General features: G+C 36.5%; 1 protein-coding gene across 1 annotated transcript in view; it reads right to left on the bottom strand.

Annotated features, from left to right (window-relative positions):
- The window catches only part of LOC135156020 (post-GPI attachment to proteins factor 6-like), a 28398-nt gene extending 4713 nt beyond the window's left edge, over positions 1-23685 (bottom strand). Inside the window, exons 1-12 of the mRNA XM_064106884.1 lie at positions 23401-23685; positions 20524-20692; positions 16327-16534; positions 13973-14106; positions 12555-12850; positions 9938-10428; positions 9142-9338; positions 8723-8874; positions 6586-6758; positions 4389-4542; positions 3469-3569; positions 2425-2632 (exon numbers count right to left, since the gene is read on the bottom strand). Of these exons, the coding sequence (XP_063962954.1) occupies positions 2425-2632; positions 3469-3569; positions 4389-4542; positions 6586-6758; positions 8723-8874; positions 9142-9338; positions 9938-10428; positions 12555-12850; positions 13973-14106; positions 16327-16534; positions 20524-20692; positions 23401-23524 (2407 nt within the window). The 5' untranslated portion in view covers positions 23525-23685. The remainder of the gene's footprint in view (positions 1-2424; positions 2633-3468; positions 3570-4388; positions 4543-6585; positions 6759-8722; positions 8875-9141; positions 9339-9937; positions 10429-12554; positions 12851-13972; positions 14107-16326; positions 16535-20523; positions 20693-23400) is intronic.
- Positions 23686-24737: the final 1052 nt, after the last annotated feature.

Genomic DNA, 24737 nt, shown 5'->3' with positions numbered 1-24737 from the left:
ATGCACAAAACTCCGCAACACGCAAATGAGAGAGTCGGTGATGTCCTCCACTCACTATTTCTTTTGTTTTTTATTATTTGAATTATACAATATTTCCATTTTTACCGATTTGACAATAAGGACCAGTTTTACTGAATCATAAAATGTTAGAACAATTGTAATTCCCCATGTTCATGGAGGAAAAACACTTATTTCACCTTCCAATGAGGAGAAAATTAAGATATTTCATATAATATAATACAAAAGAAATAGTGAGTGAGTGACGTCATCAGTCCCCTCATTTGCATACCGACCAGGATGTGCATATATAACTGTTTTGTGAAATTTAGCAAAACTTTAAAATGTCATAACTTTACTATTTTACATCCGATTTTGATGAAATTTTCAGTGTTATGCTTCTTGGATTTTTCTCTATTTGTTCAAATCAACTTTTTGTTGGGGTGGACTTGTCCTTTAACTGTCTGTGAAGGATAAATAAGATAGTTGTCTTCACCGTTGAAAAATCAGGATAAGAGCAGAGTAAACATAAGAAGCATACGATGTAAACAAAATTTTAATATGTTTGGCTTCCGATAATTTTGGCACAGAGTTAGACCATGGTCTATTCAAGTTAAACCTGACTTCAGAATACGGGCTATAGAGTCTGACAAAACTATTTCTTACTATGTTACGTTTCTATGATTTTAAGTAATAATTCCTGAAGGAATGAATGAAAATCAGACTGATTCAATGAAACAATCTATTAAATATGACATTGTATCACATTAAGTAATAATGAATAAGAGTAGCAATCATAAATTAGAATTTAAACATGACTTGTGACCTGTTCGCCAGTTTTACATCAGATAACCTAAATCTTTGTAGATTAAGATTCTTGATAGCATGCATCTGAATGCAATATTCATAATTTGTCAAAATAACAGTCGAAGAGTGGGACAAGAGTTACATAGAATTCACTCCTCATGCTTCAAAATATGAAAAATGTGGGGTATTTGAATTTGATTGTCGCAAAAATGGGATATCAATTCAATTGTACATATAATTGTCTGAAACATGCAATCAGCTCTATGAAACACCACCTTAAACAATAATAATAATAAAAATAGAGAATAGTTTTCAAGCGGATAATATTACCAGAGTAGTTCTCTAGCACTTTACAGTAAATGTACCAAAAATAAATATATCAAATCAAGCAAATATACATGTACAACAAAATAGGTAATTATAAAGACAGTGAAATAAATCATCCTGACCTACATATTTATGTACTTGATGAATAACCTATAGAAATTACAAAATATAGAGTAGCACATAATTGATCAAATAAAGAATCACACACTAGTCCACATTACTGCTGTAGCAAATAAATCAGTACTTAAGAGCATTATCTAGACTTGAATCAAGAATACATCTTTTATTCATAAGGCAATTATTGTCCCATTATTATTAATATAATCTTATGTACAATGCTTTATATACAGTATAATGACAAAGAAGGGACCATTATTTCCATGGCCCAGTTTCACAGGACTTTGTAATCAATAACAAATGAGAGAAATATGTGTTCAGGAACATACCAATGTTAACAATTTTTTTATGAAAAAGGGCCCATATGTTTTTACTTCAATGGATAAAGTTTCAATCTAAGTTTTCGACAGGATGACTTTTCTACAATGCTACTAGTTGATCAAAGTTGAGGTTAACTTACTAACTGATCCTAAGGATTAATCACATCGATTGTCAATTCCATTATTATAGGAAATGGGCATCAGTTTGAATTCAAAAGGTTTTTTGAAAAGTTCATTACAAGAAAACTAAATATGTTTAACAAATTCATCATATCATTCAAATAGGAGATTCATTTTTTCCAATTCAGAATTTAATCCAAGGTCTCCTCATATCACTGAAATTGTTCAAGGAGCTTAGGATAATGTAATTAAAAGATTATTTGAAACATTTGCCTACCCATAAACTCTTCAAATGAAAAGAAAATCGTATTTCAAAACCAAGAAATGTATCAAATTTCATTCATATCTCAGAATTCATAAACAAACATTTTTTTTTCAGTCTGAGGCTTACAAATAAATGATTTTCTATTAGAGTACATATACTGAATTTGTAATTTTGGCAAGTATACAAAGTCAAGCAGATCTTTGAAGGCTCAAAACGCAATAAGAAGATCATCAGAAAGTCATCACAAGGTCATCAGAAAGTTATCACAAGGTCATCAGAAAGTCATAAGTTCAGCAGAAAGTCATCAGAGATCATGAGGGAGTGAGTCATTTTAAATCAGAAAAAGTGCTTGAAAAATATAGAGAGAGAGAGAGAGAGCACCTTAATAGCCTGGATCATTACTTATAACTAGTTCTGAATTGAGAGCATTGATATCAACAAGTTCTGCCATAGGTTGGTAATCGTTCTTACATGGTTTCTCTCTTGGCGGAAGCAATAGCAGCGACCCCAGTCCCATGCATATATGCCAGGTGCTATGAACAATGTAGTAGTTGCTCTCAGTCTCGAGGGTCGCGTTGATGGTCAGCCCAAGAATGGCTAGCAGGGTCCCAGGGATGATGAAGAAGAGCCACCGTCTCCAGCTGGGGTACAGCTTCCGGCGCTTGTACATTCTTACACCCTGGGGAAAGAACATAAGGAGGTGCATTGTTGGGTGGTGATTATGCACTTAGGTATTGATTAACCAACTTTGTGCAGTTGAATCATACTATATGTCATATCATCAACAATGTGTACACGGTCAAAAGGATACAAATTACAAAATGTAACTCATCAGCAAACTAAAAGATCACAGACAATAAGCAAAATAGCAGAAAGGTTCATATATCTTCAGATATGGATTCCAAGTACATCCCAAGGTCCTCATCCAAAGAACTGCGATTTTTTTGCACAAAGAATTGTGTTTGACGAAACTCATGGGAAGCGATGTAGACTAGTCTTTAGAATGCAAGAGTCTTACATGGGAAGCTTACATGTACTTTTTTATAAATGATTCAATGGAAAACCTCTTAAAGCAGATACGAACCAATAGCGCCATCTCGGCCAGTTTCCTGACCCATAATGCTAGTGTAGTCTAGTAATATAGACCCACTTGAATGATAACATGCTAATTAACTACTTAATACATTTATACCGTAATGATTATGTTTACAGGTAGCAAAACAATTACTTTTCCTCTAAAAAAAATCTAGTTTCTCTATACAAATACAATTATAGGTCAATTTATTCTCTGTAGTATTAGCAGATATCTGAAAACGTATATTTTAAGACTATGTATTTATAACACACAGTCAATGAGAGACCACACACAATTCACTCCCCCTTTAAAAAGGGAACAGACTTTACATGACACACCCCCCCCCCCATCAAATAAATATGAGCACAAAGTAAAAAAGTTAAATTTGACCCCCCCACCCCCCGCCCAGGAGATGACTTGTAGTGAGAGTGAGTACTTACCCAAGATATAGCAAGTATGAGGACACCAGATCCTAATGGTATTGCTATCGACCATAGACTAAACCTATCCCACTGAGCAAAGAATGCTAAAACATATACTCCTATATAAGAAAGATAAAGAAAACAAATCTAAGTGAGTGATATAAATATCAATAACAATTCATTATCATTGGTGCACACCTCCCAATCCATTTAACTGGAAAATAGGAATTATACTATCATTCCTATTTTCCAGTTAAATGGAGTGGGAGGTATGATGAGAGTGCTAAAAAATAAGAACATTTTTCAAAGGCTTGTGCAGTAAAGTTTTCAAGAAACACAGGAAAACGATATCAAAAGAAGTATTCATTGGTGCAGTAAATTTATCATGAAAAATAAAAAAATAGTAGGTCTGAGTCATTGCGTTTATTTTGAAAAAAATGTTTAAACACTATTGATAAACTAGCATTTACGGTTAACCGGCGGGGGTAAAAAAAAAAAAACTTCACTAAAAGTTGCTAAAATTTCATATTTTGCATCTTTAAATCAATGAAATGGCCATCTATTTTCCATATTTCCTTGAAATTGATTTGATTTAGTTGGAAACTATCAAGAAAATAAAGAATATTCACCTCTTTCGCTACTCTGAAAGATCGTTTTATGATGCTACACTCTGTCAATATTGTAGTCCCACATGCAGACTTTTATGGTATTGCAACATAAAAAACGATCAACAGTCGTTTTTTATCCTTTTACACCCGGTCAACACCATGAAAGTCTATATGTGGGGCTACAATATTTTCTCCTTTCTCCTTTTTTTTAATCAGGATATTTCAACAACATAGTGAATATTCTAAATACCCTCTTTTATTATCATTATTTCTAAAAGAGGTTGGAGAGAATATTGTCAAGGAACTGAATAAGACTGAGCAGAAACCTACCTAGAATATGTAGAGTAGCTTTGAATGAATGCGGTGGCCTTGCCATAGCGATCAGTATAAGAAGTATAGACATAAAGGAAGTAAAGAAATCACAGAATTGCAAGGTGTCGTAATCTGTGATGCAAACTGGACTCGAGTCACAGGCATGGTACATCTGAAAAAAATATGAAGAACAAGAAAATTGTAAATAAAGAGGCTTTAATAGGAGGTAATAATAATTTGTGAACAAATTTTTCTACCCGGCAAGCAGTAGATGACAGGTTTGAATCCCACTGGTTCCAATTTTTTCTGACTTATGATTTTCATTAAAGATCGAGCATGCGATCTTAAACACATATAAAATTTGTTCACAAAAGAAAATTTTGTTGAAAAGTGAAAACAAATAGATGCCACTTGTATAAAGCAGGGAAACAAGTAAATCGATATAACTCAAGGAAGACCCAGTTGCTGGAACTGGGGCCCATTTCAGACAAGTTGCGATCATATGCAACTTAATGAAATCAAGCGCAACTTGATTTTCAACAAATAAAACACACATTTTAGTGACTTGCGATTGATTCTCGAGTTGTGTTACACATAACCCTCTCTGCAATGCGCCAGTCAATAAAGACGACTTTACTTTATATAGTACAAGTTACCATGGTAACATGACAAAGTGGCCATTGCTGATGGGGGTGTTGCAAGAAAATGTTTGCAATGAATTGTAAATGTTAGATTAAACTTTACAAATGATAAAGCAATTTTAACCAAAGCAAATAAATTCATATTTGTTGACGCAAAAAGCAGACCATCAATATATCACAAATTTGCAATGAAATGAATGACTTTAAATTGATTTTGGGACCTAAAATTGACTTGCGATCAATTGCAAGTTACATGCAACATGAACTTAGTGGGTTTTCTACTTTATATATAAGTTCTTGTATTACATTCAAGAACTTTAATACAAAACCATCTTTAAAAGATACGCTAGTGGGGTTTTGTTTTGAGATACTGTGGGATAGTGAGTCACATAAGTTCTGGGAAACAATTTTCCTTAACAGACAGGACAATACGTATATTAAAGGAGAATGAAACCCTTGAAACTAGCTGAATCCATATCAAAGAGAAAAATAAAAGAAACATATTGTTGAAAGTTTGAGGAAGATTGAATGAATAATAAGAAAGTTATGAGCATTTGAATATTGAGATCACTAGTGCCATGTAGATCCTCCCATCGGCAATGCGACCAAGATCTGTGATATCACACACGTACAACTCCCTCATTACTTTAGTACTTATTTCACTTATATTCTCACTTTTATAGAGTCTATCACAATGTTAGGTGTTTTCTTTATGAGATGACAAGTACAGAGGTTTCACAACATTATATCATTGATGAATCGTTTGTCATATGATTAGAATGAGCAAAAAGAGATGTTTTGGGGTATATTTTCAGTGTCCGAATGGGAGAGTTGTACGTGTGTGACATCACAGATCTTGGTCGCATTGCCAATGGGAGGATCTCCATAGCATTAGTGATCTCGACATTCAAATGCTCATAACTCTTTTATTGCTAGTCCTATTTTACTCAAAGTTTTGTTGATCTTATTCTTTGATTTTTCTGCTTTCACAAAAGCTAACTTGCTCCAAGAGTTTCATTCTCCTTTAAGTTCAATTCAATTCAATGATATCGTTTTGTAGCTGTTGTTTTCTTTCCCTCTCTCTTTATGGTATTTATGTAGCTCTTTTTTTAAACACAGCTACAACACAGAACATATTGTCCATTTAGATTTCTTTATTGTGTTTAGTACATGAAACAGCTACAAAGCGGCTACAAAACAGCAAATCTTGTTCATTTTGCCCAGCTTTTAATGATAATCTGCCTTTGTATAAAGCGCTTCAGACAAACATTGTATTAGAATTTTATTTTTACACCAGACATTGTAATGAATCAGTCATTCCTGCACCAAACAAATGAACATCCTCCACTCCCTGGGGAGTATTCCAGCCAGTCACAAATAAGGAGCACACAATGCTGGACAGGCTACAATGACTTTCACATCCTACCGGGTACCCATTTAGCACCTTGGTGGAGAGTGACACATGTGGATTGATGCCTTGCCAAAGGGCGCCAGGCTTCGAACACACAGCCCTCTGATTAGAAGCCGAGAGTCGGAACCGCTACACCGAGAAGCTTTCCCCCTGTGATACTTACTGTTGAGAAGAAGCATGTAGCAAGGAATGAAACAGCAACAGGGAAGTGATGCCTGTACAGACAGAGGATGGCATCAAAGAGGAACACTATGTTGCTAAGGGTTACAAAGAGGACTTGGATCAGGAAGTTTGAGGAGGATCCAATATCCTCTGTACAAGCCCATCCTGTATAACCTGTGATTGGACAGAAAAGGCGAGAATATGAAGGAATAATGATAATGAATATTACTTATAATACACAAAATCCTCTGTTTAAGAGTTCAAAGGAGTTCAAGGAATAAAAATTGATAATAATAATAATAATCTTGAAGGTGAAGGAAATAATGATAATGTATGATGGTGGTAATGCGAGGGGAGAGGGGTGGGGGCACTCAACTATATACTATACTCACCCCACATAGATGTGACCAAAATTTTACCTAAATCTTTATTTTTCACTTGTCAAAATTATACCATATTCACATATTTTCACAAGGTATCTGTGAACATTTTACCTCCTAAACAAGTGTAAACTATATTAAACATGCCCATGCCCAGGAATTTTAGGTCAATATTTTAGCCTAATATGCACGGCCGTACTGATAAATTTTTTTAAGGGGGAGGTGGGCAGGATGTCTAAAAATATTTTTTAAAACTCGAAAGCAAGGGAACAAAGGGACCAAGCTTGTCACTGGGGCAATTTTGCACTTTCCAAAGTGAAATTAAAGGAATTTTTTGCACACTTTTCCAGTAAGACAAATATGTAAGTTTTCAAAAATTCTTATTGCCCCCGCCCCCCCCCCCCCTGCTGCATATGGCCATGCTAATACTGAATGTTGTATGTGGAATAATATGCCTGTAAATAGAAGTGAATGCACTCCACACAGTACAATTTTTGTTGATATTTGCCTCTTTTTATCAGAAAAGACACTGTTAGCGTATCAAATGCATATATAGTGCGTCCCAGAAAAAAGGAAACCGGAAATTCCCACATCTTTTTCTTCAAAGACAAACTAATTATGATATTCCATTTATATCATCATACAATACAATTATTCCTCTACATTTTGATACCTAATATGTGACAAACACTTCATGCATTAATGAGCAAGATGAGTTTGACATTTTAATGTCAAAATCAGGTTGCGCAGAAAAATTGGACAAGATTGGTTCGTGATTCGACGACCGTGCTTATTTGACGATTGACTCATTGGCATTTCTTTGTATTCTTTGTGATGTTTCTCTCACTGATCTCTGAAATGGCTGAAAACATGTGAGTTTCTGCGCAAATCGTTTCTGATAGGCCTCAATATTTATTGTTTGCAACCTGCCATGAGTGAATGATTTGCTGAGCTGTAGGTCTCAAATCAAAGATGAGATTCCACTCTTGCCATAAGTATCAAATTTATAGTAAAAACATATTTAATAATTTTGAAATTTATCTCTGAAAACGGGGTTTCCTTTTTTGTGGGACGCACTGTATATTAACAAATCAAAGGTAACCCTTTTACACATTTTAAATATTTAAATCATGAAGCAGTGAAAGAGCTTTGGCAGAAATGAAGATGGTAATGATGATGGTGGTGGTATTGGTTTAAGTAATAATGAATCAAATGCAGATTATTATAACAATGATGAAACATGATAACAACACTGAATGTTTTCATTTGGTTTGTCGTTGTTATGCTGTTGTATAAAGAATCATACTCCTACTTCCACTCCCCCCTCTCTCTCTCTTTCTCCTCCTCCTTGCCCCCCCCCCCATTCACCACCTCCTCCTCTCTATCCTCATACTTCTCTTCTTCTCTTGCCTCCTCCTCTTCTACTTCTCCTCTTTCTCCTCCTCCTCTTCTCCTCTCATTCTACTTCTCTTTCTCCTCCTGCGCCTCTTCTCCTCTCCTTCTCTCTCCTCCATCTCTTCCTCCTCTCCCCTCTCTCCTACTTCTCCTCTTTCTCCTCCTCTTGATCTCTCCTCTTCCTTCTCCTCTTCCTGTTTCCCTCTCTCCTCCCCCTGTGTCTCCTTCCCTTCTTCCTTCACCTCACCATCACTACCACCATCATCACTGTAACATCCCATCTAGTTTAGACAATATTTAATCATGACATCACATGCCTAATTTCTCATTGCATCAAACTATTCATGAAAATGAGGAGCTTACCATCAGAACAATCACAGGCATAGAACTCGATCCCATCTTGGAGATGAAGTTTACAGCGACCATGATGTCCACAGTTAGCAACGCAAGCCGTCATCAAGACCCTCATCTCAATACTCAAGTTGGCATGGCAAGGAACTGGCACTTCTGATAAACTAAAGACAAAACAATTTTACACATTGGCCTGTACTCTGTAGTCCTAAAATAGGGGAAGTTGAAAAGTTCAAAGTTATGTTTACATAAAATGTGTTTATGTTTACAATGTTATTTCCCCATACTTCAAGTGGGAAAAAACTATTTTAGTTATTTATCCCGGACTGCACTAAACAAATTAAGCATCAAACATGCCAAAAAATTAAACACTGAGATTGGTATCACAATTGGCTATCCATACTAGTTAAACCGAAACAAAAGAATGTTACCTTTCCATCTGTGTACATGTTGCATACTGAGCAGCATACCATGTACCAGCCGATGGGAACGGATAGTAGAACGACGCAACGGAATTGGCATCGAGGTCGTCTGACATCGTCATGTGCTCATCACAGCCAAGGGATGTTCCATTCCAGAATGGGGGTGCATCTCTCTTCAAGCATATTGTGGATGTGACATTTTGGGCCTACGTCAATGAGAATTAAGGACAATGTGATTTTACAAATCCAACCAAGTATTTTCATCTAGGTTTGTAAATTAATCAAGATGGCTAAAAGATGCATTGACCTTTTTCCTATTTATTGGCATTGATGCCTTCAGACATTGATGTTTAATCAACGCAAATGGGTGCTCCATTCTAGAATGGGGGTGCATTTTACTTCAAACATAGTGTTGATGTGATATTTTGGACAATATGATTTCAATAATTCATTTTTTTTTAATGACAAGCTTAACTTCACTTTCTTTGAGGGTCCTACAGCTATCATAATTAACAATAAACTACTAAGGCAAACTAATCTATGGTAAAGGTATGAACATTGGCATTTTCCTATTCATCAACTATTTGATAGAGCTCTTCAAATACACACCATTTCACAATATATGATAGGTTTGAGATGTAGCCTCTCTAACTTTATATATTCATATGCTGCTTAAACACACTGGTTGTAAACACTGCAAAATTAAAAATAATTTTATAAACCTTGCTCTACTGACTACATGTTTGAGACAGAGAAAATTATATTTTTAGACAAATTTGATAGAACTTTAAAAAAAGGAACTCACAATAGAAGGCATATCAATGATATGGGAATAAAGCAAGACAGATCCACCGATATCATCAACGTCAAGTTTGAAGGAAGCAACAAAGGGACTCCCAAGACTTGGATAGTAGAGCATGTCGGTAAGATTAGTCTGGGTACTGAAGAACTCCTTAGTTACACTTCCATTGTAGTAATTTACAGACAGAGGATCAACCGCAGGACAAAGGGTGGTGTCACCCGGTACAGGAGTGGTCAAAGGCACAGTGGTTGTCGGTATCGCAGTAGGGGTAGGTGAAGCGGTTGTGGCGTTGCCAAGGATTTCAGTCTGAAGGGTGCTTTGAAGGGCATTGGTTTGAAGAACATTGTCAAGGTCAACGATGGTTGTAGTTTCAAGGATTGAGCTGAAGTTGACAGGATTCGCGAGAAGGGATGAAGAGAATTCTGCACTTGCCTCTGAAGAAGCGGGAGGCGGTGGCTCAACTGCTCTTGACCCTGATAACTGGTCTTGACAAACTATCATTAATGTGTGAGGGAAAAAATACATTAAATTATTGTTGAAATAAAGACATTAACTTCAAGTCCATCATTAAACATCATAACGAATTTAGCGCTTACTGCGGAGAAACAATTGTGGTTATGAAAAGCGCAGATCCTGTTTCTAGACATACCTTCCACGTCCATTTGTCAACGGCAACGACTAAAGAACTGAGTGTTTTCAATGCCTAGTGCATAGGTATGGAGGCATCATAAGCAAACCAATCTGACTGTCCATTGTTTTGTTCCTCTAAGGCAAAATCACAAAAATTCACCAGGGACCAGTTTCATAAAAATTGTTTTAATAACAAATTTGCAATAAGAGTTAAAAGCTACTGAAATCCTTCAATCTCATTGGCTGATGGTAAATTTGTTATAGAAATTGGTCATTTGTTATTATAACAAGTCTTTATAAAACGCAACACAGATTTCATGGAAGGAATGTCAGGCAATTTCACACATATCTTTTATTACCACATGAGAGCAGTTTTGACAGGATTTATTTGCTTGAACCACTACAGGGGCCCATTTCATAGCAAGTTGCTATGATAGCAACTTGCTATGATAGCAGCTTTTGCTTGCTATGCTAGCAACTTTGCATTTCATAAAAGCACATTCGCTGGAAAGTCAGCTTGACTTTCCAGCTATTTATTTGAATAGTCATGTACGAGGCTGATTAGGGGGAAATCCCCTTTCTCTCCAGTTTTTTGTTTTCAATTCAAGTCATAAGTTTAGGTAGAAAGCACTGGCGGATCCAGGGGGGGGGGCACAGCCGGCCCGTGGCCCCCCCCCCCTCCACCTTTGAGAAGCAAAATTAGAAGAAAAAAATTGAAAGAGAATATTATTATTTTTTTTTTGCTTATTAATTTTTTCAGGAGCGAAATTATAATTTAGCAGCATAAGACTAGCAGTTGAAGCTGAGTGATGGCTCTATGGCGATAGTTTGCAATTCTAGAAGAGAGTAAGAAGAAAATATAAATTTGTCACAGGATGGCATAGCATTGTTTCTCCATTGTGTAAGTTTTCAGAGAATTGATTTAATTTAGCCCTATGCCAGGGAAAAAATTATTTAAAAAAGGGGGAAAATTTATTATTATTGCCGGTCGAAATTTCACCTTCAACAAATTTTCTACCGTACAGGTTTAATCCCAGTCCCACACTTGACTATTTGTGTCGGTAATGCAAGGTTGTATCAACAACAAGGCAGGCGGCGGCCCACTGCTGGTACTTGCTTCAGGGTGATCATACAGCACTGCACCAGCAGTGGGCCGCCGCCTGCCTTGTTGTTGATACAACCTTGCATTACCGACACAAATAGTCAAGTGTGGGACTGGGATTAAACTTGTACGGTAGAAAATTTGTTGAAGGTGAAATTTCGACCGGCAATAATAATAAATTTTCCCCCTTTTTAAAATAATTTTTTCCCTGGCATAGGGCTAAATGAAATCAATTCTCTGAAAACTTACACAATGTAGAAACAATGCTATGCCATCCTGTGACAAATATATATTTTCTTCTTACTCTCTTCTAGAATTGCAAACTATCGCCATAGAGCCATCACTCTGCTTCAACTGCTAGTCTTATGCTGCAGACCCTGTTTGCAGCTGCTAAATAATAATTTCGCTCCCGAAAAAATTAATAAGCAAAAAAATAATAATATTCTCTTTCAATTTTTCTTCTTCTAATTTTGCTTCTCAAAGGGGGGGGGGGGCACGGGCCGGCTGTGCCCCCCCCCCCCCTGGATCCGCCAGTGCTTTCTACCAAAACTTATGACTTGAATTGAAAACAAAAAACTGGAGAGAAAGGGGATTTCCCCCTAATCAGCCTCGTACATGACTATTCAAATAAATAGCTGGAAAGTCAAGCTGACTTTCCAGCGAATGTGCTTTTATGAAATGCAAAGTTGCTAGCATAGCAAGTAAAAGATGCTATTCTACCAGAGTTGCTATGATAGCAACTTGCTATGATAGCAACTTGCTATGATAGCAACTCTTTATGAAATGGGCCCCTGATCTATCTCTTTAAAACACTCAAAACAAAATAATAACATTGCCCAAGAATGGAAGGAATTCCACAGAAGTAAAAACAAAGATTTGTTGACCTACTTGTGGCATTGACAGTGATGTCGATAATCACTTTAAGGTGCGTGTCGTCCGAAAATTTGGTGACGTTGAGGTAGTACCATGTATCCCTCAGGGCGGGAGAGACATCGAGAGAACATCCGGTGAACACACCAGGGTCATGCAGGCACAGCGTGGATGGAGACTCATGGTCCGGAAGCCTGTCCGACTGGACAAACATCTCAACCGGACAGTGCTCTTTGAGAGTCTTGTTGGACGACCACGCCGAACATGAGTCGATGTTGAAGGATACGGCTGCCATGTTGGATTCTACAAAGAACCTTGGGGGAAAAATGAATGAAGACATTTGAAATAAATATTTGGGCTGATTTGTTTTTGAATAGCAATCATCAAGAATATCTGACAGACACCACAGAAGTTGCTTAAAGTCTGGTTTCAACCATACATAACTAAGAGATAGGACAGCACTGAGACTGGTCATTGAATGATGGACAGACTGACTTGATACACTGATGAATACAAAAATCAATTTATTTCATTGATCTTTCCTTCAACACTGAAGGTGGGATAGGAACAGAAATATTAAATAAATGCTTGATGTTTCCTTTTCATCCTTTATAGAAGGCGGATAAGTCTGCAGGCACACACCCTTAATTTTTGTTGCATACGGTATTGTATAATATATAACGTGGAGCGTTGTGGCCCAGTGGATTAATCTCCGGACTTTGAAACAGAGGGTCGTGGGTTCAAATCCCAGCCATGGCATAGTTTCCTTCAGCAAGAAATTAATCCACATTGTGCTGCACTCAACCCAGGTGAGGTGAATGGGTACCTGGCAGGAATTTGTTCCTTGAAATGCAGAGTGCGTAAAAGCTGCTTGAGCTACAGCCAGGGTAATAATATCCAAGTCCTTTGGAAGCGCATAGAGACGTTATTCAAAATGTGTTATGCGCGATACAAGAACTGACTATTATTATTATTATTATGTTAAGTGACACAGAGGGATTGCAGCTAGTCTCCACCACAGATATAGGTACCATTTCATAAAGACTTGTTTCAATAACAAATACACAACTTCTATAACAAATGTAATAACAACCAATCAGATTGAAGGATTTCAATAGCTTTAAACTGTTATTGCAGTTTTTTTTTATCATAACCAGCTTGATGAAACTGGCCCCTGATCTAATTTGTTTAAGTGGCAAACTTGAGTCTGTACTTGCAGACTAGTCAACTTCTCTATTTTATGCAGTATTAATGATTGTATATTTTTTCATGCTTTGTGTATTTTTATAATTCTATTTTGATACTGTTATGTTTTATATTGTTTTTTATGTAAAAGTTCTGTACAATTCAGCTCTTGCTGCGAACAGTCTTGAAATAAAATACCATTATTATTATCATGCAATATGTTTCTGGAATAATCTTCAATATAATCTTACTTGTATAAGACATTCTTTGAGCCTTCATCTAGAGTGACTGCCATGCTGCCTGTACTTCCTAGTGTTTCTACGTGGGTCAGCCTCTCATAGATCATCATAGCATTGGCTAGGTAGTGACATGTGTAGGACAAGCCCTGGAGGAAAGGAGATAATGAGAAAAAAGAACTCTGCAAATTAATATCATGGGACGAGACACAGCAGTGTATGGCAAACATCATTATTTATTTGAAATCCATAGAAATTGCTAGGATTCTCAAACAGTTAGGATCACAAAGGCTTATGTTGAAATTTAAAAAAAACAAGAGTGTCGCTAAGGCGAGCACGTAATACGCCCGCCTGTAACGCGAAAAATTGAGTTATTGGTCAAGCAAGAAAAGTGGAAGGTGGCGACTTCACCTTTGACTGACTGACCTCAAAATCAATAGAATTTCCTGGGATCCATGCTAGTATCATTCACACCAAATTATATGAGCCTAGGTTAAGTTAAACTGAAGTTATCGCGTTTACAACAAAAAGTTAACTGACGGATGGACAGACATACGGACGGACACCGAGCGTGATACCATAATACGTCCCGTCTAGACGGGCGTATAACAGGTGGAAATGTGTTACATGTAGGCTTCAAAATACCTGATAATTAATTTCACACATTAGGCGGTGCTGCACCAGCCCAAGTTTGCTCAATCTCGAGATTTTAGCCGGATCGGCCCTCTTCTCCCTCTCTGTCTCCACCAACGCAAGAAAAGAGCGATTCGCACTCGAGAGAGTCATCGATGCATTATGGTGTGATGCCTTGAATAAATAATCTTGAGTGTGTCTGCACCTGCGAATTAGCGGGATAATTTGTAAATAGTGCGCTATTTTGCAAATAATCCTATGTTGACTTGGGATTGCAATCTCAAGATTAATCCAGCGAACTATCCCGATAATTGTGTCTCCATTACAAATAATCTCGAGATTGTTCAGTTCGGGATAAGTCGCCGGATCAGAAATAGCGCCCTAATTTGAAAACCCAGCCTGGTGCAGACGGCCCTATTCCCATCCGCATGAACCGGATAAAGTACTTGTAGTTGTGGGCCGACAACAAAACTCTCGCACTCCATTACACAGTGTGCACATCCTTTTTACCTATCATCAAAAGTTGTCAAAATTTGCTTTCACACTTTAAAATCGGAAATATCTCTTTGATCTTGGACAAATAACTACAAAATTTGTTTAATTTTGAAAAATACCAACTAGAGCTTAGTCTTTTTTCCTTGACTGGCCGATGATTTTTTTTTACAATTAAAGAAATGCATAAGAAATTTAGTGTTACAAAAGAACATGTATGAATATCAACCACTTTTGACCAATATTTAGAGATATATTATATTTTATATACATTATCTAGTAAAAAAAAAAAACTTGACACCTCACAAATCCCCATTTTAAGGAAAAAATATGTCATGAACGCATAATTATTATATATGGCTGGAAAGAGTATCTTCTCCCAATTAATTTGATACCATATTTATGTGGTATATCATCATGCTTGGATAATCAGTAGGTTTTCTTTGCAGTGATGTGAATATTGACTTGCACCAAAGAAAGGCATGACTGCAATGAATGAATCCAGATGCCAACGATGTCATAATCCTACATGAGTTAGAAAACATATTTGCAAATCCTTTTTCAATGAAATTCAATTGAGAAATGATACTAAAGTGTTTATTGAACAATCATAATGTAAATTATTGAAAAGGTGTTTTGCAATGGATGTTAATGAAACCGTTGTAGGATTATGACATGGACATCTGGATTAATTCATTGTCATGCCTAGCATGCATAACACATAACACATACCACATAAATATGGTATCAAATTATTTTGGAGAACGTACTCTTCCAGGCCATATATAATTATGTGCCCATGACATAATTTTCCCTTAAATTGGGGATTTGTGAGGTGTTAAGTTTCTTTTTGACTCACACGGTATATATCAAAACTTTAATACGATATATTTCAAAACCTTTAATCAACCAAGTAGAGCTGTGTAAATAAGAGTACCAAGCAAGGTATCTCAATTTCCTTGCGTTATTTCATCGACCCATAACTTTATAACCCTCCTGCGTGGGCGCATTCATTTTGATTCATCTGTTTGTGACTCCTAGTTACTCAAGTACAGAATTGCAGCTGAGTAACTTAAAGTCATAAACAGATAGAACAGAATGACAGAAATTGCATCGGTGACCAGCAGCATCGGGCAATCACTAGTAGACCGGTCGTTTTTTACTCTAGCTCTAGCCCGATCCCTCCTCCCCTCCCACCGGGCTGTGTCTGATGAGAATGTCACAGTGCCACTGGTAAGACATACCTGTTGTTTTATCCTGTCATCCTCTTTCTTTCTGTAGACTGCTATGAACCAGTCTCCCGGACGAACCCTAGAAGATTCCAGGATGAGAGAGGTACTTTCCTTTGGAATTTTGAAAGCGCGAGATTCACCACTGGGAGGTATGGCTGTGTTCTCAGGGAAGCTGGTGTTGTACGGGTTAATGACTGGAAGACTACCGGCTTCTATCACTCTGTTGTTTAAAGAAAGGAAAAATATGAAAATTCAAGAATTGTGATTCATATTATTAGAACTTACTTAAATTGTCTATTCTATAAATCAAACATAAGAACGGACAATCTAAGATCATGATACATTAATAATAATAATAATAGCTCGAGTTTTAAAGCGCTCTTTGCTTGAGGATACAAAGCGCTGCTATTATTACCCCAGCTTTAACTGCGCTGCTCATGTAGGTGCTCAAGCATTCAAGGAATTTCTACCTATTCACCTCATCTGGGATGAGTGCAGCACAATGTGGGTGAATTTGCTGCTGAAGGAAAACACGCCATGGCTTGGAATCGAACCCACGTCCCTCAGATTGACAGACGAGAGTCATAACCACTGGACCACGACACCCTTACATTGTACTGGAAACCTTTCAAAAGAAAGGTGATTAATAAGTAATTTTGAAAACTAAACAAAGTCAAACAATTTCATATCATGACGGATAAGAACGGGAAGAAATGTGGAGTTTTTGCGGGATCAAAATTTTCCACACCTTCATACTGATAATGAATTCAGGTTGGATTAAATGTAAAAAGCCGTATCCTTGTCTTACTTTGTTTTTAACTAGATCTACATGTATGTCTCTACAAATAAAAATTTAATCAATATTATCAAAGCAGACTGTGTGATGTATGTTCACTATCAGGAATTTGAAGGTTTAATAAAATACTTAATGAAAGATTCTTCATGCACCAGACCTTTCTATAACAAGCATCCGATTCATGCAGCAGTTATAAATTAACTTTCCCCCAATGAATTACTTAAGAAAAAGACCTGTTTAGGATTCAAAGTAAACATGGACTTTGTTACATACTGTGCCAGCCATATTGCAAATGCACATTCCATGACTTATGAATTCACATCAAAATAATTACAAAGGCGACTGGTGCAGTACTTGTACATCATATAAAGCTCATGCTTACAATTATTATAAAGGAATATTGGATGGCCTTGAGTGGGATGCGTAGAAATATTGTTCTTCAGCGAGTAACTATATTTCTACGCATCCCACGGAAATTGGTCATCCAATATTACTATTATCATTTAGATACCCACACAAAGCTAATCATAAATTAATAAAGCAAAAAAAAAAGTTTTTACTCAGCATTTTATGTCAATCCTGCAAATCATGAGCATGGCGACTAAGTATTGTCATTTTTTTAAAACAAATCTCTGTAAAGATGCGCTAGCGTATAGTGCTTGCGCATTTTAATTAAGTAAATTGACGCAATCTCGCTCCTTTGCCACACCTCCTGGCAACTAATGCGCAATGCAATTTCATTGTGATGTAACAATAGCTTCATGCGCACAATCATTTATTAACCAATGATAAACTTGTAGGCAGGGCAAAATATTCATTTCATCCAATATGGAAAACATTGGATGGTTTTCATAGGCATGGAAGTTTTAATATTTGTCTCTTTGAAACAACCTCGCAAGACATCAAAAAATATATGCGCCTCTAAAACATCTACATGTAAATAATAATACCTATTAACCTAAAACCACATATAATCCATGATCATTTGTGAACATTCTTTCATTACGGTTTTTTATTTCATCTTGAGTTTATAAATTCTGTTTGACTGACTCCAAGCAGAACAATATCAACTTTGTCTATGAAACCACACATATATATGCACAGATTTTACAAGACTAGTAGTATCAAAATACATCGCTAGAATTAGATCAGGTTACATCATGTAAGCACTATTTTAATCCATGACAGTGGCAGATCAACTATTATTAAAATCCTGAACATTAACTGATTAGTGTGTATGACTCATGCATACACTGTACTACTCATGTGACATGTGATGGTACATGACTGCGCAATGTGCCTAGTGCCATATTGCTTAAAAGGGATTATGGTCTGAAACATTAGTAATATACATGTAGTCTGTAATCATCTAAATCACTTAAAGGAGTCAAAGCTTTAATAACTATCATCTCTCATTGGGTATAAAAATATAAGCCTACAAAAAATGAAATTATACTTATAGAAAAATCCTGATTGAATTATAATATTCTTCATAATTTATTACACAATAAAAAAATATTTAATACAATAATATACAAAGTCCAGGAAATCAAGCCCAACAACTTTGAATAAAAAACCCAGATCTACATGTATAAAGCGTAAACATAATAATTGCATACCCATTATATCACTTTTTACTAAGAGAGAGATGGCCCATGAAGAAACAACATAAACCCTGATGCTTAATATCTACATTCAGTTTCCAACTTTCACTTTTCTATGCACTAACCTACAGTAATAATAGGTTTGTTTGGCAAAGGTAGCCCTTTAAAGGACAAGTCCACCCAAACAAAAAGTGGATTTGAATAAAAAGAGAAAATCCAATAAGCACAACACAGAAAATTTCATCAAAATCGGATGTAAAAAAAGAAAGTTATTACATATTTAAGTTTCGCTTAATTTCATCAAAATAGTTATAGTATCCTGGTCAGTATGCAAATGAGGGAACTGATGACATCACTCACTCACTATTTCTTTTGTATTTTATTTTATGAAATATTTTAATTTTCTCCTCATTGTCCTGTGAAACAAATTTTTATTTTGCCCTTAACATGTGGAATTACCATTGTTTAACATTTTATGTTTCAATAAAGTTGGTCTTTATTGTCAAATCTGTAAAAATGTACATATTGTATAATTCAAACAATAAAAGACAAAAGAAATAGTGAGTGAGGGACATCATCGATTCTCTCATTTGCATGTGACTAAAAATAGCACATATAACTATTTTGTGACAAATAAGCGAAACTTTAAAATGTCATAACTTTCTTATTTTACATCCGATTTTGAAGAAATTTTGAGCATTATGCTTGTCTGATTTTCTCTATTGATTTAAATCAACATTTTTCTGAGGTGGCTTTTAGGGAGGCAGCGTAGCTCAGTCGGTTAGAGCGCATGTTTCGGATAAGATCGTAGATTTCAACGTGAGGGGTCCGAGTCCCGCTCATGCCGAAACGCGTCTAACAAAAAATCTGATGTTATAGCGTTGTGTGTTAGCGTGCCTCACCACTGTATTCAGTGCAGGTGTGAATGCAGTTGGAAAACACTCCGTCCATCGGAAAGGACGCAAATGTTGGTCCCGTGTATAGGAGAGTCACAACCTATGCACGTTAAAACCAATACACTATTCATCAAAGAGTAGGGTTTTCACCCGGTGTATTGCACCTGCCGGCCCCCGGTACTACAATACTGCAAGAATCTTCAGGATTGAAGGAGGCAGTCAGTGTAGGTTGAAGAAGAAGTTGAAGAAGAAGTTAAGAACTTATTTAAGAGCTAATTCGTTGCAATGAGTGATTTATCAAAAATGAGAAATAAAATTATGTCGATCATCAATAGATGGAAAGTTATTGCAAACTAACAATGCAAGTGTTTTATATCATCACTGCCGAGCAGCTGTCTCATTTGGTTTCCATCAAAGCAAAATGTCAGTAATCATCAGGTAAGTAGTGAAAATGTGTGCATTGTTTTCATTCTAAATCTTCTTTCCACACAGTTGTTTTGTATTCTGATATCAAATTTGTTATCTTTGAAATAAATTCCACTCAATTAAACAAGGTTGGAAATAATAAGGGGCTATTTTTCCAGATTGGGGCAATTGCAGAATTTTTGGGGCTAATTCTTTCATTTTATTTCACTCTTAAGGAAAAACAAGCAATAATGCAGTAAATGAAAATATAATGATTCTGCCATAGTTAGAATATTGATTTTCTAAATAATCTTGAATACATCCTATTGTTTGTGACAAATCTTGGGAAGACATAAGAAAGAATGGTGACATGAGAAAGAATGGCCGCCCCAAAGCAATTTGGGGGTATTTCGAACTGTCATGTAGGCGAAATCACTTGTCACCCTCACTTATTTCCTATATAAAGTTTATAAAGAAAGATATTAAATGAAAGATACATTGTACTTACACATTGACATCTAAATCATCACATTCCGGGTGGCTAATTATTTTATTGACATACCACTTAGCATATGTCACAAGCATGGGTAATCGAAATCTGAAGAGGGCGATATTTCCATAATCTTCATATTCTTTAAGGAGCTTCAGATCGTACAACTGTTCCCCACTTGTTAGTTCTGAAAAAGAAAAAGTAATTGTGCACAAGCTATTCATCTCTATAATAAAAAGACTAAAAAATTCTGACTATGAAATGTACAGATTTATCTCATAATTTGCACGCATTTAGAAAATCATCATGAAGTTGATATTCAATCTAACATTTCATGCAATTCATACAAAATCAACTAAAATCATAAATACCAAACGGAAGGCAAGATCCTAGAATCAAAATCACTTGACAGAATAGGTCAAGGGTTTCGCTGGAAATTCTTGAATTGCAATCTCAAAATTCTATAGCGATCGACTAGTGCATGTTAAGCTGAAAAAGAGTCATAAATAAAAAGCGACTTTAATCTGCGCATGATAGTTATGTAAAGCTTTCAAAAACAAGTCAAGCAGACAACTTAAAATGGGCACATACTGTAAGCCCGGGGGGCACTCAGTATATAATGCATTGTGGGTATATGCCGCGGAGGGGACCCCCATTTTTACACTCAAATTTTCGTTCCAAGGCATAGCATTTTTGTCTTGAGAAAAAGAACAAAGAAAGCTGCTCCAAGGCATAGCATTTTTGTCTTGAGAAAAAGAACAAAGAAAGCCGCTCCAAAGCTTCACATATTTTCCGTTACGCCGCTCCGGCCGCATTGATCTGCTACAATGAGCTGCAATTTTGGTGAAAAGCGACCGCAGAGCGCTGTCCGACCATCACTTCTGCGCTGGCGCACCCGGCGCCCGTGCCGCCGGGCTAGCTGTATGCACGTTCCATAGGGATGCATACGCACTCACACGCAGGCGACCCGTTCCAAGGACCCCCGTTTTCACAAACATTTGTAGTTCCGAGGACCCTCCTTTTTACAATAAGCCCGTTCCAAGGCCCCCGTTTTTTGTCTAGCCCCCGGCACATACCTACTACTTTTTTGGTCGAGTACCCCCCCCCCCCCCCGGGCACATAAGATCGGATGGTATTAAATTTTACATAGTTGTTTTTTCGCAAAATGGCGATCTGGGCAATTCCAAGCAAAAGTTGATATTTTCCAAAAATTTATATTGGCTCTATTTCAAATTTTTCTATCAAAACCCATATGAAATTTCATAAATACAAAAGGGGAACATAATTAGCCACAATTTTTTTTTCTTATGCATCTCCTTATAGGAAAATTCAAAACCATATAACAAATTTTATACATGGGACTACATATATTGTTTTTTTACTTTATTTCAATTTAACAAAAAACTATCATTCAATTGTTTTGTAAAATTTTCTTTTGGATAATTTGGAGGTCATCATTTTACATCTTATCAAACAAAAATTTTAAGATATAAGTCAATTTTTACGTTGCCCGTGTGTGGATATTTCTGATGTCACTCTGTGACCGTCACTCCGTAACCAGGTATGGGTTTACGTTGAAGTCGAAATTAATGAAATAATACACTAATTTTTTAATGTAATGCAGCATATTAAAACTAGATCAACATAGAATCCAATCAATAAATCAAAATTGTGATAGTAATTTAATGTTCACAGAGTTTGAGCAATATATTATCTCCTCAAATATGCAAGTCCATTTTGCATCACTTTGTAACCATGTTTATGAATATTCATATCTCATTAATTCAGAGGATCAAAATACAAATGTTATTATTTTGAATTGGATTTCATCAACGCGTAAGTACTGTCAGGTACCATTTCTTTGCAAATAACTATTCAAATATGGGCGATATCTTTGTTTGAATGCAAAAATTTGTTTCTGAATGTCACTCCGTAACCGTGGAACTGCCCATCTCTTGATGCTTGTCGAGAAGTTTGGATTTTCTCAAAAACGGACACAAGAGGAAACAAAATTGGCATGTGTATTTGATTTTGAGACAATTTAGCCCCGCAAAAAGATTAGGTGCCAAGTCGTCCATCATAAAACCTAAAATTTGGGAGTATTGAAAATAAAATAGACAAAGCAATTGAAATCATAGTAGAAATCATTTCAATTAATTTGTATTCAATACAAAAGTCATGAAAACAGCGATCCGATTATTATACAACACAGCACCTAATTTTTCAGCGGGATCGAGTTGTCTCAAGTGCAGAGTTCAGACTCTGGCATCCAAATAACCCACCAAAATTCAGGTCAAGTCAATCTTGACATTCATATGCCATACAATAAACAATACAATGATTGTGGGTATTAACGCGTAAACGGAACGACAAGACCCATCCCCACCCCCTGATCCAGCAACGTTGGCACAAAGGGCAGTGCTGCTTCAGTAAATATAACCCCCATGTGAACAGAGAACAGACTCAGACCTCAGTCTCATCTCAGAAGAAAAAAAGGATTTTCATTTCTAGAAAACAGGCTGAGAAATAAATCAATTCATTGGACAATATCAATTAGGGTCTACAACTTACAAAGTATGTCATTGATTGGTTTCATCTCTCCAAACACTCATATTTTGATCACTAAACACTCACAATCCACCAACGAGGTGAAAACCACTCACACTTTTCCAAGGTTGGTATACTAACTCGCACAACAGATGTGCTGTAATTATTAATTCAATCAATGTGCTATTCAAAAGTGTGCTATTCAAAGGTAAGTATCATGGAAACATGACAACGCTAATTCACTTGCGTGCAAAAATAATCGCAAGCGCCTATGTGCACATAGCTCTTGGTCCACTCTCCCAATATCGTAACCAATAAAGCCACATCATAAACAATATCGCCACTCACCCGAACAATTTGCCAGACTCGGTCCGCTGATTAAAAATACACATGTCAGTGAATATAGAGAAAGGTTTGCCCATCCAAGATACTTTCTGTCCCTTTTTCTGCATTCTCTATTATACAGTTTCATGGTTTTGATGTGATAAATGTGACAGAGTACAAAACAAAAGAGTCGAGACGAGTCCAATGATTACGCACCCCACCGGTATCATATATATGAGTCAGCTGTGCCGCACAGCACAGGCTTGGTGCTACATATTTACCGCGCATCTCGCTAGCTCTCGATTCTGTACGGCATCATATCCGGGTTCGTCTCGTCCTACGTTCATTTTATCTTTTATCTTCTGCATTGAAATAATGACAAATAAGGTTCATTGTTATAATATCTACATGAGTGGATCCAGGATTTACCAAAGGAGTTGCACTTTCACAAACTTTAATTTTAAAAATAACTAAGAAATAATAAGAAGAATACACAAATAGATAGATAGATAGATAGATATAGATAGATAGATAGATGATAGACAGATGCAGACAGACAGACAAACAGACAGACAGACAAACAGACAGACAGACAGACATATAGATAGATAGATAGATAGATAGATAGATATATAGATAGATAGATAGATAGATAGATAGATAGATAGATAATTAGATAGATAGATAGATAGATAGATAGATAGATAGATAGATAGATAGATAGATAGATGATAGACAAACAGACAGACAGACAGACAGACAGATAGATAGATAGATAGATAGATACAGTACTGGATAGATAGATAAATAGATAGATAGATAGATAGATGAAGATGTGCATGCCGCTGATCTTATTAAAACTATATACAAACAAAAGTATGTTCATAGCAGGGGCCGCGGAACCGGGGGGGGGGGGGGCTGGAGCCCCCCCCCCCCCCACTTTTTTCCAAAACCGTGTACAAAAACTTAAAAATGACCATATGATTGTGATTTTTAGCATGGTCAGCCCCCCACTTTTGGCTCAGCCCCCCCACTTTGAAAACCGTTCCGCGGCCCATGCATAGTACGTCTTCGCATACAATAGCCGGGATCAAAATAATTATACGTAGAAGAGAAAGATGAGGAGGGGATTAGAAATAAAAAAGCTTATAAAAAAAACAGAAGAAAACGAGAGAGAGAGGGGGGGGGGAGAGAGGAAGTTTGACGTAATTTTTACCCCACTAAAAAGTATTATGGACATTATACTGGAAATGAGAACACAATCATGTGATGTCACAAAGCCAATTAAGGCTACGATTGTGACGTCATAAAGGAAGTTACGCGCTTCCGATTAAGATGCGTATGCATGCATGCGCATCGTC

This window comes from Lytechinus pictus, chromosome 11, assembly GCF_037042905.1.
Source record: "Lytechinus pictus isolate F3 Inbred chromosome 11, Lp3.0, whole genome shotgun sequence".
Lineage (NCBI taxonomy): Eukaryota > Metazoa > Echinodermata > Echinoidea > Temnopleuroida > Toxopneustidae > Lytechinus > Lytechinus pictus.
Note: the sequence above shows the minus strand (reverse complement) of the source record. Positions and strands in the feature narration are given on the sequence as shown.